General features: G+C 41.3%; 1 protein-coding gene across 1 annotated transcript in view; it reads right to left on the bottom strand.

Annotated features, from left to right (window-relative positions):
- GRIN3A (glutamate ionotropic receptor NMDA type subunit 3A) overlaps positions 1 to 19,569 on the bottom strand; it is a 195,724-nt gene extending 176,155 nt beyond the window's left edge. The window contains exon 1 of the mRNA XM_004372208.2: positions 18,864 to 19,569. Within this exon, the coding sequence (XP_004372265.1) occupies positions 18,864 to 19,562 (699 nt within the window). The 5' untranslated portion in view covers positions 19,563 to 19,569. The remainder of the gene's footprint in view (positions 1 to 18,863) is intronic.
- Between the last annotated feature and the right edge of the window lie 910 nt (positions 19,570 to 20,479).

Below are 20,479 nucleotides of genomic sequence, written 5' to 3'. Positions count from 1 at the left end.
TGTTTCAGGTGGCGCCTAGTCACATTTTGAAAGTCACGTTAGGTGAGACTGGTTCCTGAAAATGATATTCAGAATCACCTGTGGACAGAATCACCTGTGGACAGAATCACCTGTGAAGTTGTCTTTTTTAAGATCAATGACTATGCTCCAACCCCAGGGATGCAGAGTTGATAAGTCTGGAAATCCGTATTCTAAAAAGTTATTTGTGGGTTGCTAACACAGACATGGCCACCACTCTAGGCGGCTGAAAGCCTGAAGAGATACACTTAATGACAGACAGGCAGTGAGTACAATGGGAAGCTAGAAATAGAACTGGCTAATCTTAGCCAGATCTGAACTCTTGTCTGATTTCTTGATATTTTGTTTGATACAAAATGATAGGATAAGATGTTTTTCTCTTTTCACTGATGATTATTTCCAGTAACTTTACTTTTCATCAATGTTGACTTTCTCTAATTTTAAATGTCAAGAATCTTTGACTACACAATATAGTGAGATTGGCCACAGGGGGGTGAGAATTTGGGAAAGCAGTGGCTCAAAGATACAGAGGCAATGTCACTTTTCTGTCACTTGTGCTCCCTAGGAAATTGAAAAATGATTTGGAGACAATGAAGGAAGTATGAAAAGTTTAATAGGGTAATAGAAACAGGTTTTCTATTTTCTACCAGTTTCCTCAAGGCCTTACACTTCCAGCTCTGTTCTGCACCTTATAGTAAATTCTAGATGGTCATGAACTCTATCCAACACTGTGAATGAGGGCTCTCTTTCATAAGGTGGTGGACTCTCAAGTTCACATCTGCCCACCTTGACAGACAGTGGGTTTTCCACAGATGTCATTTAGTTCTGTTACACCGGAAAGGATGGAAGTAGACCATTAGTTCAGCTTAGTCAATATTATTGACCATCTATTACAAGCCAGGCATTGTGTTAGGGTCTCAGGGTTCAGTCTAGTAGGGAAGATACACAGGTTAACAAATAATTACATTACAATGTGACAGATCTAAGAAAGAAGAATGTACAAGGTAGAAAAGTCACACAAGTAAAAGTGATTAATTGTGGTAGGGAGATGGTAGGCAGTGAATTGTGCACAGAAGAGGTGATGTTTGCACAAAGGTTTGAAGGTTGAACAAGAGTTTCAGGCAGATGCAAGGGAAAAGAGCATTACAAGCAGTGGAATTGGCATGTGCCCAGACTTGGCATAGTTTTGTACATTTAGGCATCACTGTTGCACAAAGTGAAAAGGGTGAGTGTTAGAATCAAGAAGAAATGAGAAGAGGTAAGGAAGGATCAGATAATGAAGGGCCTTGAAAGGCACACTAAACCTCAAGACTTTATCCCATAGGTTAGTGTTTGGCAGAGTGTAGGCGGTTCATGAGACAATTTTAGGTTGTTCAGGGATTTGACATTAGATAACAGTGAATCACACAGCGAGAAACTTAATCACTTATCAATTAGCTTTTAATCCTTCTGTTTAGTCAAGGAGAAAGCTTCTGTTTGGTGTTCATATGTCTTTAATACTTCTCTAACACCTGGAAATTTCACTTTTTAGAAGGGGCTCAAGCTCAGAGTCTCTAGCAGGCAAGGGTACCCAGCTAGAATTGTTTTGTTTTCACTGGATACTTATTTTTACTTATTCATTGGCAAGTGATACTAGTTTTTCATTTATGCCAATGATGAAAAGATTAAAATATACATATGTACATTTATTTAGGTAAAACAACAAGTCAATTGAAATGTAATAGCACTAGACGATCCAGAGAGCAAAAATTATGAAGGTGGTACATGAATGCCTGAAGTTTGAGACACACTGCTTTCATTTTTGGGGAGTAATGAAAGGGATTAAGCAGGCTGGTGAACTGGTTCTCTTTTTGATAGTAATTTGGAGAATATAATGGAGAAGACCAAGAACTGAGGCAGAGAGATCAGTTAGGGAGGCACTGAAATAGTCTCAGTAGAGATGATATGACCATGGTTAAGCCTATTGGTTTATTTCTGAACTTTACTAATATTATTTTGCTCTCTCATTCTGCAAAGGAGATCCCAATGGTTCCTCTGGCCTGGGCTCTGGGCTATTTTGAACTGATTCTAGAAGTTGAAGATGTGGTGGTCTTTAAGTGACTGCAACCTGGAAGTGTTAAAGTAGACTTAGAAGAAATGAAAGCTAGAGTGAGATTTGATCTTTTTCCAGCATCCTAATCCATTATGGAGTATTATTTAGAAATGGATGCAATATGAAAATTTAGCTAATGTATTTTTATGGACATACCTGGTCTATCCTGGCTTTAATATTCGATCCCCAAAATGTCTCTCATTCTAACTTTTGCTCCACCTATAGTCCTTCTATCCTGTTTCAGCTCCCTAAATTCCCTTCTTCTTCCCTCTACTCTTCTCTTTCATACCCTCCTCAGCCCTGTGGTGGACAGCTGAATTCTCTGTGTTCCCTGAGTTCTCTCCCTGACTATGGGAGCATTTAGGATAAACAAAATTTTAAGTCCCTGTTAGGGAAGTGTGAAACCCTGCTCTCCTTCCTGCTCTTTCTGACAGCTACTGAACATTTAGAAGTTCCAGTATGACCATTCTGGTCCAATGTGGGAGAACGACGCAAGGGTGGAGTTGTTTCTACTGCTGGCTTAAAGAAAACTGAAAATAAGAGTGAGGTTTTCTGAAGAAAAACTTGTTTTAATAAAACGCTTCCCAATTGCTTTTAAAATTTGAATTTACTAAGTGTTTTCATGCCCATTAATTCACTGAAATCTGTATCAATTTTAAAAAATAGCATGTTGTTAGGTGCCATTGAGTTGGTTCTGACTCATATCAACCCTATGTACAACAGAACAAAACACTGCCCAGTCCTGCACCATCCTCATAATCATTGCTATGTTTGAGCCCATTGTTGTAGCCACTGTGTCAATCCATCTCATTAAGGCTTTTCCTCTTTTTCACCGACCCTCTACTTTACCGAGCATGATTTCCAGGGACTAGTCCTTCCTAATAACATGTCCAAAGTACGTGAGATGAAGTCTCACCATCCTTGTTTCTAAGGAACGCACTGGCTGACTTCTTCCAAGGCAGATTTGTTCGTTCTTCTGGCAGTCCGTGGTATGTATATTCAATATTATTCGCCAACACCATAATTCAAAGACATGAATTCTTCAGTCCTCCTTATTGTTCAGCTTTCCGCATGCATATGAGGCAATTGAAGATACCACGGCTTGGGTCAGGTGCACCTTAGTCCTCAAACTGACATCTTTGCTTTTTAACACTTTAAAGTAGTCTTTTGCAAAAGATTTGCCCAATGCAATATGTATTTTGATTTCTTGACTGCTGCTTCCATGGACGTTGATTGTGGTTTCAAGTCAAATGAAATCCTTGACAATTTCAATCTTTTCTCCATTTATCATGATGTTGCTTATTGGTCCAGTTGTGAGGATTTTTGTTTTCTTTATGTTGAGGTGTAATCTACACTGAAGGCTGTGGTCTTTGGTCTTCATCAGTAAATGCTTCAAGACCCTCACTTTCAGCAAGCAAGGTTGTGTCATCTGCATATCACATGTCGTTAATGAGTCTTCCTCCTATCTTGATGCCACATTCTTCTTCATATATTCTGGCTTCTTGGATCATTTGCTCAACATACACCCTAAATAAGTATGGTGAAAGGATGTAAACCTGACGCACACCTTTCCTGATTTGAACCATGCAGTATCCCCTTGTTCTGTTCGAACAACTGCATTTTGGCCTATGTACACATTCCTCATAAGCACAATTAAGATTCTGGAATTCCCATTCATTGCAATGTTATCCATAATTTGTTATGATCCACACAGTCAAATGCCTTTGCCCAGTCAATAAAACACAGGTAAACATCTTTCTGGTATCCTCTGCTTTCAGCCAGGATCCATCTGACATCAGCAATGATATCCCTAGTTCCACGTCCTCTTCTGAATCAGGCTTGAATTTCTGGCAGTTCCCTGTTGATGTACTGCTGCAACTGTTTTTCAGTTATCTTCAGCAACATTTTACTTGTGTGTGGTATTAATGATATTGGTGGATAATTTCCACATTCTGTTAGATCACCTTTCTTTGGTATGGGCACAAATATGGGTCTCTTCCAGTCGGTTGGCCAGGTAGCTGTCTTCTAAATTTCTTGGCAGAGATGAACGAGGGCTTCCAGCGCTGCATCCCGTTGTTGAAACATCTCAATTGGTATTCCGTCAATTCCTGGAGCCTTGTTTTTCACCAATGCCTTCAGTGCAACTTGGACTTCTTCTTTCAGTACCGTCAGTTCTTGATCATATGCTACCTCTGAAAATGGCTGAACGCTGACCAACTCTTTTTGGTAGAGTACTCGGTGTATTCCTTCCATCTTCTTTTGAAGCTTCCTTTGTCATTCATATTTTGCCCATAGAATCGTTTAATATTGCAACTCGAGGCTTTAATTTTTTCTTCAGTTCTTTAGCTTGAGAAATGCTGAGCGTGTTCTTCCTTTTGATTTTCTAACTCCAGATCTTTCTACATTTCTTTATAATACTTTGTCTTCTCGAGCTGCCTTTTGAAATCTTCTGTTCATCTTTTTTTTACATGATCATTTCTTCAGTTCGCTTTAGCTACTCTACATTCAAGAGCATGTTTCAGAGTCTCTTCTGACATCCATTTTGGTCTTTTCTTTATTTATTGTCTTTTTAATGACCTTTTGCATAATGGAATCCCAGCGGCACAGTAGTTAAGAGCTTGGTTCCTAACCAAAAGTTCAGCAGTTCAAATCTACCAGCTGCTCCTTGGACACCCTATGGGGCAGTTCTACTCTATCCTATAGGGTCGCTATGAGTCAGAATCAACTCAACAGCAATGGGTTAAGGTTTGTTTTTTTACATAGTAGGTGCTTAATAAATAGCTCTTATCAGTGACTATAATTTACAATGAAGGAAACTGAGGCTCAGAGAGGTTTTTCCAAGTATATACACATGATTTTAAAAGCCAGATCTTCTGCTTCTCCTCCCCTTCCACATCCTCTCGTTCTCAGGGAGAGCCTGTTACAGGTGGTGTTTAGTGTCTACAGAACTATTAACACCAGAGTTCTGCTATATTATGGGTCAATCAGGCTTTTGTGGCATGGCCTGAGGTTTTAACAGCCACAGCTAACATTGTTTCAATGGAAAAATCAGTTCTGAATTGGAGCACAATGCATCTGCAAATTGTGAGAACTTGGCGTATATCTTTCTATATAGATATCTAAAAGAGAAATGTTTTTTAACATAATGATTTACATTTATTGATTTTTTAAAATCTCATACACACTTCAGTTCCTAGACATCTTGCACTTTATGGATACCTGAATCTCAACAGAATGTCATGAATTAGAAAGGTTATTTGCACCCATTTGTGGAAGGCCTTGAGGACCAGACTTAATAAGTTTGCTGATACTTATTGACCTGTGTTTCTTAGTATTAGGAAAGGCATGCCAGAAACTTTAGGGAGGGGTGGGAGTGGAAGGCTTTTATGAATTATACTCACAAAACATAGAAAATCTGATAAATTCTCTTAAGGGTAGTATACTCCACTTCCATTTTGAGAATTACTGTTGTAGTGAATCTCTGTTATTAATGTGTGTATGGGTTTCATCCTTCAGGAGTGTTAGGGCATGGAAACAGAATGAGAATATTGCCACAGTAAAGTCACTTTTGGGCAGGGCAGTGGCACGAAGCTCAGTACATTTCACTTGACAGGTGTTTGTTAAATGAATGAATGAATCAATAGATGAATGAATGTTGCTTTGAGAAGATTTATCTAACAGCAGCGTGCAGTATGGTTTGGAGGAGAGAAACTAGTCATACAGAAGTTGTTCAAGAGTATTGGTGGGAGGATAAGTAATGTCTTGTAAAAATAAGAAGGAAAGGATGGGGATATGAGAAATACAGTGAGGAACCAACAGAACTATGTTAGAAGGGAGAGGTCAAAGGTGTGAGAAATCTTGTTACGGGTGAGAAGGAGCACCATCTTAGGAGGAAGTAAACGAACTTAACTAAATATTTTTAGTTTAAGGTAAGAATGGAAAATCCAAGTATAAATTCCAGTGGACAGCTCGTCTTATCACTTGACAAATTCATGTAATAAGGGACAAATTCAGTGACAAAAGGGACAAATTCAGGAGTCTAAACCTTGGGACATGAAATTCTTTGGAATTCAACCCACTAACATCTTGTTAAAGACAGTACTAGCCTTGCATTCATTCATTTATTCAACAAATATTTATTGCTGTGTTCATTCCAACTCAAGGGCCTTTGTACTTTTTGTTCCCTTTGTTTGCAATGCTCTTCCCTCAGATATTTACACAGTTCACTCCTTACTTTATTCTCTGCTAAATGTCACCTCCTCAGAGACGCCTTACTTGGCCAATCATAGTCATCCTCTAACTCTTTTCCCTACTTTGTTTTTCTCCACTGCACTTGCCTCTACCTGATAATACTATATTGTATATGTTCATGTCTTATTGTCTGTCTCCCTGCTAGAATGTAAGTTTTTTGAGACCAGGGGCGTTGCTATTTTACTTATTACTATATTCCAGGGCTTATATTGAGCACCCACCTCAGGAATCTGGTCATTTCTGATTGGATTAGGGAGGGAACATATAACTGAGGAGGAAACCAATCTATATGTTGGGTTGAGCCAGTCAGATGTCTGGACAACTTGAACTAAGAGATAATAAGGACTGTAATTTAGTGGTGTTGACTATCTAGAGTTATAAAGTCATATAGTTGCATCCTAGTCCTGCCATGGTAAGTCAGAGCCACATATATGTAGAAGTTCTGGCAGGGCAGAGGAAGAAGCTGGTAGCTGGAGAGGGAGAGGGAGCAGAGGTGAAATGAGAAGCAGATAAAAGGACCAGTGAGCCACAGAGTAAGGGAAAAAGAGAGCAAGTAGCTTCCCACTTTCCAGTGATACAGACCAGCTGTCTGTATGACTTTCTGTTCCTTGTCATTTTCCATAGTATTTCAGCATAAACCCTTTGTTTCTGAGTTTCTATTCCTTGGAACTGTGTGGTTTTTGGCAATGCTGTTCAATAGAACTTTCTGTAAAGATGGAAATGTTCTACATATCTGTGCTTTCCAGTACAGTACCCACTACCCATCTGTGGCCATTGAGCACCTGCAAAGTTGTTAGTGTGCATGAGGAATTGAATGTTTCATTTTATATAATTTTAATTAAATTAAATTTGAATAATTACATGTGGCTAGTGGCTATCATACTGGCCACGCAACACTATGATTATTGCTACAAGTGTCTAGACGCCAGAAGAACACTTAGTGAAAGCCAATGAAAGAAGGGGGTGGGGAAGAGGGAAACCATGATGGCATCATGGAACTCAAGTAAAGAGTGGTCCACAGTATCAAAAACTAAAAGAATCTTAAGGAGGATGAGTTTGGTAAATTATTTATATTTAAATGGGAAACACCTGAACTCAAACAACGAGGGCTAAACAAATTATGAAACAATTCATTCAAAGACAAACTATCTAGTCATTCAAAATAATAGAGAAAAATATTAATTGCATGAGAACATGTTTACAATGTGTTGGTAAGTTGAAAAGAAAATTCATAAAATAAAATGGCCCCAATTTTATAACACACACATATGTCTAGATCTCTGGGTTGTGGATTTATGGTTGATTTTTATTTTATTCTTTGGCATTTTGCTAACTTTCAGAATTATCCAAAAGGAACATAAATTTTTTATAATCAGTAATAAAAGAATAAATATGTTAAATGAAATAAAATGGCTGCGTCTTTTCATGTTGTATTATGACCACTAGGTGGCTCTCTGTGCCGGTGATGAGGTTTAGGCACACTGGATTAATTCAGGTATGGATTTATCATTTATTTTCAGGAACAAATCAAAGCATTCCTTTATGTGTGTAACACAATGTATGATACGACTTTTTTTTGTGCTTTAAATGAAAGTTTACAGTTCAAGTTAGTTTCTCATACAAAAATTTATACACACACTGCTATGTGACCCTAGTTGCTCTCCCCGTACTGTGACAGCACACTCCTCCTTTCCTCCCTGGATCTCCCATGTCCATTCAACCTGCTCCTGTCCCTTTCTGCCTTTTCATCTCGGCTCCAGACAGGAGCTGCCCATTTAGACTCATGTATCTACTTGAGCTAAGAAGTACACTCTTCACAAGTATCATTTTATGTCTTATAGTCCAGTCTAAACTTTGTCTGAAGAGTTGGCTTCGGGAATGGTTTTAGTTTTGGGCTAACAGAGAGGCCAGGAGCCATGTCTTCCAGGGTCCCTCCAGCCTCAGTCAGACCATTAAGTCTGGTCTTTTTACTAGAATTTGAGGTCTGCACCCCACTTTTCTCCTGCTCCGTCAGGGACTCTCTGTTGTGTTTCCAGTCAGGGCAGTCATTGGTGATAGCCAGGCACCATCTAGTTCTCCTGATCTCAGGCTGATGGAGTCCCTGGTTTATATGGCCCTTTTGTGATATGACTAATTATAACTCCTCCAATAGTGCCAACACAATATCAGCTGTGTGTGTATATATCTGTATGTATACCTCTTCTAGTAAATTTTACTCAAGGTAATTTGTGGACTCCCCTGGGGTTGTAGTGCATATGTATTACTTTTATAATCTGAAAAGTAATATGCATTTTAAAATCCCTCAAACTTATATGTATCAAATAGTTTTGATATAGTTAGGATCTAATAAAACAAAAGAATCTGCTTTATGGATGTGGCTTTTCTATAAGCCCTAGTATATAGCAATGCTGCTGCTGTTGTTAGTTGCTGTAGAGTCGAGTTGATTCCATGCCAGTAACTCATGATGACCCCATGTGTGCAGAGTAGAACTGCTCCATAGTGTTTTCAAGGCTGTGGCTCTGCGTGCCTCTGGGTGAATCTGAGCCACCAACTTTTTGGCTAGTAGTCGTTGAGTGTTAAACAGTTTGCACCGCCCAGGGACCATAGCAGTGTATTGTCCTTTAAAGTTTGTGCTAAAGTAAGGCACAAGTCAGTTACATTAGTACAGATCAAACCCGTATGAAAAAGGGGAAACCTCTGAGCCTTCAATCCATGTCAGGTTAGACTCTGCCCTTTCTAGCAACCTCCTGATTTCCCAAGAAGCCTAATATGTCAATTGGTTCATGGTTACTAGTGGGCAGGGTCACTATATCTTAAAAGATGAGAACCTAAGCTCCACCTCTTTTGAATTTCTTCTTTTGCTCCAGCTACAAAATGTGTCCACTGAACCAGAATCTGCTATCCCAGGATAAGCTAGGTCAGGTCACCTTCTATCTTTTCTACCTCCTCCATGCATAAGGCTATGTAGCAAGTTAATTAGTTTCCTAATGCTGTTGTAACAACTTACCACAAACTTAGTGGCTTAAAACAGCACAGATTTATTGTCTTATTGTTCTGGAGGTCAGAAGTTCAAAATCAGTTTCACTGGGCAGTGTTGGCAGGCTGGCTCTTTCTAGAGACTCTGAGGGAAATTTCCTTTCTTTGCCTTTTTCAACCTCTAGAGGCCCCCTGTATTCGTTTTAAAATGGCCACTTCCTCCATCTTCAAAAGGCATCATTCTAGTCTCTGCTTTCTTCATCACCCTGCCTTCTCCTCTGACTCTCACTCTTCCTGTGTCCCTCTTATAAGCACTATTGTGATTATATGAGGTCCACCCAGACAATGCAAGATAATCTCTCCATCTCAAAATCCTATACTCAATCACATCTGCAAAGTCCCCTTTGACGTATAAGGTAACATTCACAGGTTAAAGGGATTAGGATGTGGACAGCTTGTGGGGGAGGCCATTATTCAGTCTACCCAAAGCAAGATAAGCCAACATCTGTTCCTTAGACCCGTACCTTTTGTCCCCCATCTCTCCTGCCACTTCCTTCTTTTATGTGCTCAGATGGAAGATGGTAGATGTCAAGATTTAACATTATGAAATGCCTTATATGCCTGAAGCAATATGCTCCAACCCAAACTTTTACTAAAGAGTCATGCACCAGGCCGCTGAGCATTAACACACTTATTAATAAAGTGACACTGTCATTTCCGTTCTATTGTTCCTTAATTTTAGTTCCTTGGAGTCTCATATGAGATGTTAGGGTATTAGATAAAGCAAAAGTTGGGTGAATTCCCAGCTAAGACTAATAGAACCACAGCATCATTCTTAACCTTTGATGTAACTGATCCGGATACCTGGTCACTCTATACCAATACAAAGGAGCAAGTTCCTGAAACTGGACCTCAAAGCTCACTCCAAGCTGGCCTACCTGACACATATAAAGAGAAGGTGCACTTCAGTGAACTGGAACTCTAAGTGGGGCTCTAAAACAGCAGATTTCTTCATTTTTCTCAGGATTGGTTCATTGGAGCTGGACCTCCTTGGCCTGAATATTATATACATACCGGAACTGCTTATGGAAATACCCTGCAGAGCAAGCTAGAATGCTTAAATTCTTATTCTGAGTAGAATCTTAACATGTCAACACTTTGTGCCATTATAATGATCATCATTGTGAGAAGAACATGTAGTGCTCTAGGTACTGGGCTCAGTACTTTGCATACATGATCATAACGTTGATGAGACCACAGTCCTCATCATAACTTTGTGAGATATTCACATTTTATGGATCAAGACATTGAGGCATGGAAATATCAGGCATGTTTCCCAAGGTAAAGAAAGTTGTGGAGCTAAGATACAAACATAGGCCTGTGCTTCTCAAAAACATACCTTATCAATATGTAACTTATTTCCTCTACCTATACGTCACTATTGTCTCATTTTTTCCTTATTTTCAAAATGGAGGTAATATTTGTCCTGTTCACCTCAAAGCAATTGTGAGGTAAAAAGAAAAAAATAGATGTGAAAGAATTTTGATAAGTTTACATATACTGTACAATGGCTATTTTTTCTGAAACTTGTTTTCGTATTGAAGTGTTAAAAGCACAGTTGAGGAAATGAGAAGTTATTTTTTTCTCTTATTATTTTTAACTGTATAGGCAATACTTACTTGTTTTAGAAAAACAGAAACATGGATAGGAAAAATATGTGGACTTCCACCATCTTCTACCATCTACCATCGACAATCACTGTTAATATTTTAATAAATAAAGTTCCAGATGTTACATTTTATAGAAGGGAGGTCACACTTCACATACATTTTTATTAAAAAAAAGTTTTCTACCTCTTTGTGTCAATAAATATATTTTCATTTTGAATGGGTACCTGGTATTTCATTGTAAAGATATATCATGATTTATTTAATTAAATCCCTATTGCTGGACATTTAGCATGTAATATGCTCTTAAGACTCAGACACTGAAGTAGATTATTTCCTTCTTTTCTCTGGCAGAATACAAAAGCAGTGATAGATCCAGTCTATTTTTAGGTTGTAGGCTGACAAACACTAAATTCAGGAGTTACTAGTATCTTTTCTTTATGATGACTTCTCACTTCCTGCAATGCATAGCTCTTTCTACTTCTCTGTATGTTGTCTACATATTTCTATCTACCTCAGAGGGCTGTCAGGAGAGTTACATGACCACATCTATGAAAACGCCTGGAAATGAATAAATGCTACAAAAATATGATATAATTAAAATTTTCCTAAATCTATGTCTCAGATGAATAATGATGAGGCGTAAGTCAGCCTGATTACAAAGGAAGCTGCCCAGCTTAATTCTTTATCACTTGAACTCTCATCTCCATCACTAGACCATCCCTGGTCAATCAGATCCCAGCCCTTCAGTTTCAGGGTTTACTTCTGCTGACACACTATTAGCCCAGGTCAGTATGATTAATCTGCTTCCTCATTGCAGATTAAACACAATTGACAGTCTCCCCAGAAAGTGCCTGAGTCTTACACATTTAGAAAGAGATCTGAGAATTTGGCAGAGGGGTAGGTTGGGCGAAAGGGAGGGACAGCAAGGGAGCTGGCCTGCTTCTTACTCACCTTTCCCGTTGCTCTTTTCTCCCATCATCCCAGAAAGGAAAGATTAGAGAAAGACAACTGAGTGGCTTAAGGTTGTCATTAGTTTGTTATTCATGCATTCACTCAAAAAACAATGTGGCAGTTGTTAAGAGATGCTCTTTCTTCCCTCTTGCTTCGTTTTATAGATTCAGTATCACATTTCTGGTGCTATACAATCCCTCTAGCTTTTTGTGTATGTGAGTGAGAGTAGCTAGAGTAGGCAGGAGAAAAAACAATGAGATTTCTCATCTCTGTATTAAGTGGGGAGCTCTGGAGGCGTAGTGGTTAAGTGCTACGGCTGCTAACCAAAAGGTCGGCAGTTTGAATCCACCTGTTGCTCCTTGGAAACCCTATCAGGCAGTTATAGTTTGTTCTATAGGGTCGCTATGAGTCAGAATCAACTCGACGACAATGGGTTTTACATTCAGTGGTGCCACTACAGTGAGCAATATCTTGCTATGAGAGTCCCACAGTTGTCTAGGGCAGTGATACTTGAAGTAGTTGGTTTGCAAACTGTTATCTGCCCACAATGATATAAAGAGCTTGTGCCACTGTGAACCAGCACACTATCTTCTTCATCAAGAAAGATTCATGGCAAAAAAAGTCAGATAAGCCAACTAGTGTGCTTAGCAATACAGAAGGTGGAGTGCAGGTGGGAGGCAGACTCTGTGTGGCCATGACCACAGTCTTGTGATTGCCTATAGGTAAAATTTATGGCCAACCTGAGGGATCAAATTTCTCGAATGCTTTGAGCATTTTATTGATGCTTCTATGGCAGTATCTAAGGCTCTAGAACTGTGTTAGATGTGCCATAGGTAAAGAGTTGCCATTCGTACAGAAACAGTACCTACGGCATGTCTCCTATTCCTGGGCAAGTGTGTAATCTACTTAAGAACACTGTTGTTTTTTTAAGTTAAACCCATTTACTTTTTTATTTCTTCCCAGAGAGAGAAAATGATGGAGTGGGCATTAAGAATGAGGTAGGATGGGAGGGCATGTTACACTGTAAATTGCATTCTATTTTGATTATGTAACCACTGATGAAGAATTGGGAAACCCTGGTGGCAAAGTGGTTAAGACCTACGGCTTTTAACCAAAAGGCTGGCAGTTCAAATCCACCAGGTGCTCCCTGGAAACTCTATGAGGCAGTTCTACTCCTATAGGGTAACTATGAGTCAGAATCAACTTGACGGCAACAGGTGTTAATCAAGAACTGGAGTTCCTGGGTGGCGAAAATGGTTAAGTGCTGGAGTACTAACCGAAAGGTTGGTGGTTCAAACCCATCCAGAGGTGCCTCGGAAGAGAGGCCTGGTGATCTGCTTCTGAAAGGTCATAGCCTTGAAAACCCTATGGATCAATTCCACTCTGTACACATGGAGTCACCATGAGTCGGAAACTACTTGATGGCAACTAACAACAACTGGAGAATTAGGACTTAGATGATTCTTATCAGATGGTGACTGTCTTAGTTATCTAGTGCTGCTCTAACAGAAATACCACAAGTGGATGGTTTTAACAAAGAGAAATTTATTCTCTCACAGTCTAGGAGGCTAGAAGTCTGAATTCAGGGTGTCAGCTCCAAGGGAAGTCTTTCTCTTTCTGTAGGCTCTGGGGGAAGGTCCTTGTCATCAATCTTCCCCTGCTCCAGGAGCTTCTCAGCGCAGGGACCCCTGGTCCAAAGGACGCACACTCCTGGCTCTACTCTCTTGGTGGTATGAGGTCCCCCCATTTCTCTGTTTGCTTCCCTCTTCTGTATCTCAAAAGAGATTGACTTAAAACACAACCTAATCTTGTAGATTGAGTCTGCCTCATTAATATTACTGCCTCTAATCCTGCTTCATTAACACCATAGAGGCAGGTTTTATAACACATAGGAAAATCATACCAGATCACAAAATGGTGGACCATCACACAATACTGGGAATCATCACCTAGCTAAACTGACACATATTTTCAGGGGACACAATTCAATCCATGACAGGGACCAACACCTCTCCACTAATTATTTGGTTAACACTATAAGTTTTTCCAAGTACTTTCACTTTCTTATTTGATTCTCAAAACAATAACTAGTTGCTCTCTAGTTGATTCTGACTTGTGGTGACTCCATGTGTGTCACAGTAGAGTTGTGCTCTATAGGGTTTTCGGTCGTTGATTATTTTGGAGTAGATGGCCAGGTCTTTCCTCTGAGGCACTTCTGGCGTTAACTGTTTACACCACGCAGGGACTTCCTCAGATTGGTAAGGTACTATTATGGATTGAGTCATGTCCCCTAAAAATATGTGTTGCAAATCCCAACCTCTATGTCTTCGGTTATAGTCCCATTTGGAAATGGGTAGTCTTTGTTATGTTAATGAGACAGGATTAGTATAGGGTGTATCAGTATGTTGAGTCATCGCTTCTGAGATCTAAAAAAGATTAAACAAATGAGCAGAGAGATGGGAGAAGAGAGATGCCAAGCCACACGAAGACTGTCCAGGAGCAGAAGCTCAGAAGAGATAAGGACTTTCTTCCAGAGCCAACAGAGACAGAAAGCCTTCCCCTAGAGCCAGCACCCTGAATTCAGACTTTCGGCCTCCTAAACCGTGAGAATATAAGTTTCTGTTTGTTACAGCCACCCACTTATGGTATTTCTGTTATAGCAGCACTAGATAACTAAAACAAGTACCCTCCTTTGATAGGCATAGAGGCTGAGAGGCAGAGTCTGTTGTTGAAGATTATATAGCCAATTAAGAGACAGAGGTGGACTGGGAGTCCTTTGACACTATTTTATATACTTTTCATTACATTGTGCTCTTTAACCAAAGTGGGTGGAATCTGACTAGGGGCATATATAAAATAAAATCCAATGGCACAAAATCCCTGGTGTCTTCTACAACACCAGAAAATAAAACATTAAGGAATTAGACATTAAAATTAGTCTTCAGATGATTCAGATATTTAGTTCACCTGATCAGTCCTTAAATTAACTCCAGATATAATGGTGAAGGAAGACTGAGAGCAAATATATTCTTTACGGTTTAAACAACTATCCTGTGACTGGGACAAGGAAAAGTGGGAGAGACAGACTAATCATCCAATGAGTGATGTCTGCTAGCCTCCTCTGCTGTTTTTATCCAGAAAAGTAAATAAATTTGGAAATAAATTTCCAAAAACAAACAAAAAACTTCCAAATTAGCCGCAGGTCTCCCTTCTTCAATCGGCATCTGTAAAAGAATACTGCTAAGAAAATTTTTGCATCACTTGACATTTAATTTGAAATCGTTTAACTTCAGGTCAGCAACAATTAGTTGCTACTATCAGTCATTCATTATGAATTGCAGAAGACTGCATTTTCCCCAGAGGTGAGGGCCGTGCTTTGCATCGAGCAAGTCAAGGAAAACCAACACAGTTGAGAGCAGATACTTTAAAAATGAATTTCTTTTACTTGTCTCCTCAAGAGGCACCTAAGTAAATAGGCTTCAGTACTTGGCCTTGTATTGACAGAGAAAATGGACCATCTAAAACACTTATATTTACATGGGAATAAACATTATTAATTAGTTAGTATACATGACTCATGACACAGGAAAGTTGTGGTTGGTGTATTCAACAAGAGTTGAAAATAGTGCAGTCACTTTTGAATTGCATGGGTTTGAATTTAAGTCAATTATAGTACTCCATTAACCCTGGCTAATGGAAACAACAGGGAATTACCATGAGATACAAACTAAAAAAAAAAAAAATATGTATCTGCTGCCATCTCAGCGGGTAAATTTTAAGGAGTTAACTTCAAAAAGTACACAAAACCCGTGGAAGAGAAAGAAAGGACAACTGCAGGAACTTAATGTACCTTAAATGCAAATGGATTAGGTCCATGTTCGGCATCATTTGAAGGTCATGGAAACAGAATGTAGGACTAAGACATGTTCATTTTAATAAAATGGGTTAGGCACAGGAGGAGGTTTGAGCATGGTAGTGAAATCAGAATTTTTTGGATGGAGACCTGGTTTGATTCCATCCTATGTGTAATGTTGTTACATTAAGCTTTCACTATATACACTTAATTTTCCTAAAGCGGATAGTTCATGTATTGTAATGGATTTCCCTGCCTGAAGGAAGTTGGTTTCTTCCAAGCTCCTAATCATATGTGTTTATGTTTTGAATAAGTAGTACATTGAAATCAAACGATAATGTTTTTCTCAGTGGTTTGATCATCTCAATATATCTTCTTCCATTCAAGACTTGAGATAGGATATTATCAAAAACATTACTTATTAATTAAAAGCTTCATATGGAGGAAGTCAGCAGCCCAAAAGAAAGTGGGAGAAAACAGCTGTTGCTGCTCCTATCCTAAAAACAATTTTGATGTTTCTGAGCAAGAGACACAATTTTATTTTACTTGTGCTAATATTTTACTTGGTTGTGTGAAGTCCACTTTCTCTAAAATCCTCCTCTCAAGCATTGGCAACATCAACAAATTAGGTCATTGGGCAGTAGACTCCAAAGAGAAGAGTGGCTAAATGCAATCAATCGCATCAATTTTATTTAATGTGTGAAATGACTCTGGTGTCCCTTTCATATTTAGAAAGTTTAAAAATCACATCAGTCTATTAGACAAAGGTCCACTTATCAGGAGAAGCAAGGATAAAAATCAGTTATTATTTTTGCTGAAAGCAGATTATGGTCATATCCTAAAATTACACATTACAGTGATTTGTCATTGAGCTGGACATTCTTAATATAGAATATTGGAGAATGACATTTAAATGATAAAGTATAAGTAAGAAAAGTTAAATATGTTTGAATTTAAAATACAAAGGGAAATGAAAGAAAATGCCCTCAGTTGGGCAACCTAGATCTGAGTTAATACAATAATCTCTCCCTTTCAAGATGTGTACCATGAGAATAACAGTGACAACAGTGATTTAAAATACATTTCTGGATTGCAATCCAGAATTAAATGTGCTTGGCAGAGCATTTATTTTATTGTCAGCTTGTAAGGGCTATCTCTGGAGAATTTTCTTCCCCTAGTGGTCTTAAAGCTTTCAAGTCTACTGATTCTAGATGCTGTTTTATGGTTTCTTTGGTCCCCTTGTTGTAATGTGCTGTGTACTGCACACATCCATCATGGACCACAGACAATTTCCCTTCTAACCAAGGAACATTAATTTTGGGGAAAATTCTTGCCATTTGAGACTTTTGCCAAACAATCTACAGATGGAAAGGAGTCTGGAGACTGAACACTATTGGCAACTTATGAAGGATTAGGTAATAAAGAAGCAGTGACGAGAAGCAAGTGGTGCTGACTCCTGCATTTTTGTTAGATCCGATTCTGCATATATATTAATAACGATGCACCCTATGGATGTAATTTCATGTTTATAACACTTTGGCCACTGGCAGCATTGTGCAGTTGTGTTTTCCATGCCTTTCCATCTGCTGCCTACATTCATTCAGATTCAGATGACAGAAATATTTTAGATAAAAGTTAATTAGCCCGCACCGTGCAGATCAAATCTCTATAGTTCAGCATTAAATAGGAATCTTCCGGGTAACTGCTGCAAGTAGCTTATACCCACCCTTCCCAAGTTTAAAAATGTAAGATTCATTTTTCTAGAAAAAGAAATCTTTAGTACTCCCTTGAAATTTTATGCATAGATTCTATCAAACTTTCAACTTACAAATTACCCTTAATTTAAGTTTTTATTTCTGGATATAGATATCAAGAAATGAAAAAGAGAAATTAGAAATATTTATCCAGCTAAAGGGATAGAGTGAAAATGATTTAGAGTCAGAAATCCTCCAGGGCCTGGACTCTCTCACTAGTAATACCCACCAATGTAGATCAAGCTCCAGAACTTCTCATAGTTTCTCAATCTTCAAAATGGGGCCAATGCCAACTACCTACTTGCTTCATAAGTACTTTGTGCAAGGCTTAATAAAGCTTGATATTATATTAAAAATAATACATAAAATGCAGAAAATTCCTGTTGCTGAAAGGACCCATCCTCTCCTTATTTATCTCTTTATCATTATTTGTCAGTAGTTAAGTTCACAAATAGCTTCTTTCATTGAGAATATATTTAGGCTTTTTTTTTTAAGAACCCATAAGAGACTAAATCATTAGATTCCTCTTCCTTTATTCGTAGATACTGAGAGCAGAAATGGGCTGAGCACAGCAACTGTACAACAGCCTCTAAGTCCACATCATATACAAAGGTAGGGACAAAGAAACAACCCTCAAATGTGCCCCCCCTTCCATTTTTAAGCTATTTCTAATGAATTCCAACACCCAAGTCTAATTAACCATTCTTCGTTACCTATTGCTTCTGTACTAGATACAAATTTTCTATTTACTGGAAGGCAGTCAGAGGGGTGTGTTTTCTTCCTTACACCATCGCCCAAGGCTCAGGCACACCTTCTAACTAACTCAGACAGCAGATGCTGCTCTTTCCGCCACACACTGTTAGGAGCTCCTCCTGGGAAGGTAAGACTCTAGCAGAGAATCGGGGATCCCCACCCCCTCAACGCAGCCCCCGCGCTAGTCTTCAGAACCTCGATGCTCTCCACTGTTCTAAATCTCAATTTCTACTACTTCCGTCCGGCATCCACTAGATTTCTCCCAGCTGCTCAAACGAGTGGATTTTTCGCTTAATGTTAACCTACTTGCTTTTCCCCATCTGCTATTTCCACCTCACACATTGCTTCCATCCGCGCTTAAAATATTTTACTTTTCCTGAGGTCCTCCTACCTACCACATACGGATATGGTCCGATCCTTGAACAATATCAAAGTTTTAAAGCCCCAAGTCCCTCTGGACTTCACCCGGCTCCTTTTCTGCCCCCTGCTCCTGTCCTGGCACCCAGCGCCGCAGGTCTGCACTCCACGCGCCAGACTCCTCTCACCTGACTCTCCCGCGGAAACTCGTGGCGCATGATGCTGATCACTGGGATGTGCAGGACGGAGCTGACCAAGTCGAGCTCCAGCATCTCGCCTTGGCTCTGGGGGAAGGCTAGCAGCGCAGACACCCCCTGCACCACCACGGTGTGGCACACGCTCTGCAGAAAGGAGAAAGGGTCACTGCTCCACGGCGAGCTAGCGGAGGAGAAGGGCAAGAGCGGCAGATCGCCCAGGCCCGCCTCGATGGCCATCACGACTTCCAAAGACAGGTTGTAGGGCAGCAGTCCCTCCACGCGGTTCAGGTTGTCCATGGCGAAGAGGAGAGCGTCCCGCGGCCACAGAGTCTCGGCCCCGGAGCTTTCTCCGGGATTTCGGGCGCCCGGCGGCCCCCGGCCATGCAGGGCGCTCCCCAACCAGCGTGCGCCCGGCGAGGGCGCCGGGGGCCGCCACGTCCCCGGCCCGGGCTCATCCCGCTGGGCGCCTGCCCGGCTGCCGTCCGGAGCGCGGCTGGCCGCGCCAGGGGCCGTGGTCCAGGGCTGCAGGTGCACCGCGCCCACCCTCACCGCGTGCCCGATGCGCTTGAGGATCTGGCAGGGCTGCGGGTGCGAGGAGGAGCTGGGCACTCCGGCCAGCACCAGCGCGCAGGGCGGCGGCAGTAACAGACAGACCCTGCTCAGCAGCCACCACAAACTCAGTCTCCTCATTACTGAGACCCGCAGGAAGTAAGTGCGCCCCCTTCTGCGCCCGGCTTGCCCCTTTGCAGCAGCCGCCTAAGGTTTCCGCCCCCAGGTCCCGCGAACCGCTCACAAGGCGCGGTGAAGCTGTCCCACGAGCTGGAGTGGTCTCTGGGCCATCTAAGTTGGAGCTTAGCACGCCGGAGGCAGTATCAGATTGCGCTCCTGGGTCCCTCCACCTCTCATTCTTTGCCCGCCCTGTCCCTGCTCGGAGTCGGGCAGGCGGGCAGGCGGGCGGGCGGGCGCCTGTCACCCGCGGCTTGGGCGCCTGCTCCCTGCCCGCCCCATCTGCAGGGCGCCTCAGGCACTGGCGTCCAGCCCGGCGGGGCGGCTGGACTGAGAAGCAGCCGGAGTTCCAAGGGGTCTGCGGTGACAGAAGGGGCAACACAGTCACTTGGATTCTTTTCCTTTCCTTTTCTGCCGAAGCGAATCCCACTATTTCCTTGGGGCCGCGTTGGAGAGGGCGTTCACGCCCGGGGTAAAGGCAAAAAGCAGCCAAATCCGCCTTGCACCACCCTCACGGGCTCGCCTAGTGCTGGCTCATTTTCCTCTTCCCCCCGCTACTTCCTCTCTTCCTTTCTTTCGTTCTCTTTCCGCCCAGCTGCCGCTGCCGCTTGCCTCCTCAGAGGAGAGACGCGAGTGGCCAGCAAAGGGTGGTTCTGCTCTGAGCGCCAAAGTTCTCCCCGCCTCAGCCGGCGCCTCCCGGTTGCCGAGCCCTGGCGCCAGCCTGTCGCTTGGCTGCGCTAAACGCCCGCTGATGGTGAGATTTCCCGGGTGGTGCATCTGGCGCCCCTGAAAGTCCTCTCACCTCAGAGGCTGGAAGTCGTAGTTGGCGAAATTCCCTGCGACCTGAGAGGGCGAGGACTCTGAGCCTCTGAGAATTCTGA

This window comes from Trichechus manatus, unplaced genomic scaffold (genome assembly GCF_000243295.1).
Source record: "Trichechus manatus latirostris isolate Lorelei unplaced genomic scaffold, TriManLat1.0 scaffold00016, whole genome shotgun sequence".
Classification (NCBI taxonomy): domain Eukaryota; kingdom Metazoa; phylum Chordata; class Mammalia; order Sirenia; family Trichechidae; genus Trichechus; species Trichechus manatus.
The sequence above is the reverse complement of the archived record's forward strand: the minus strand, read 5'-3'. Positions and strand labels throughout refer to the sequence as shown.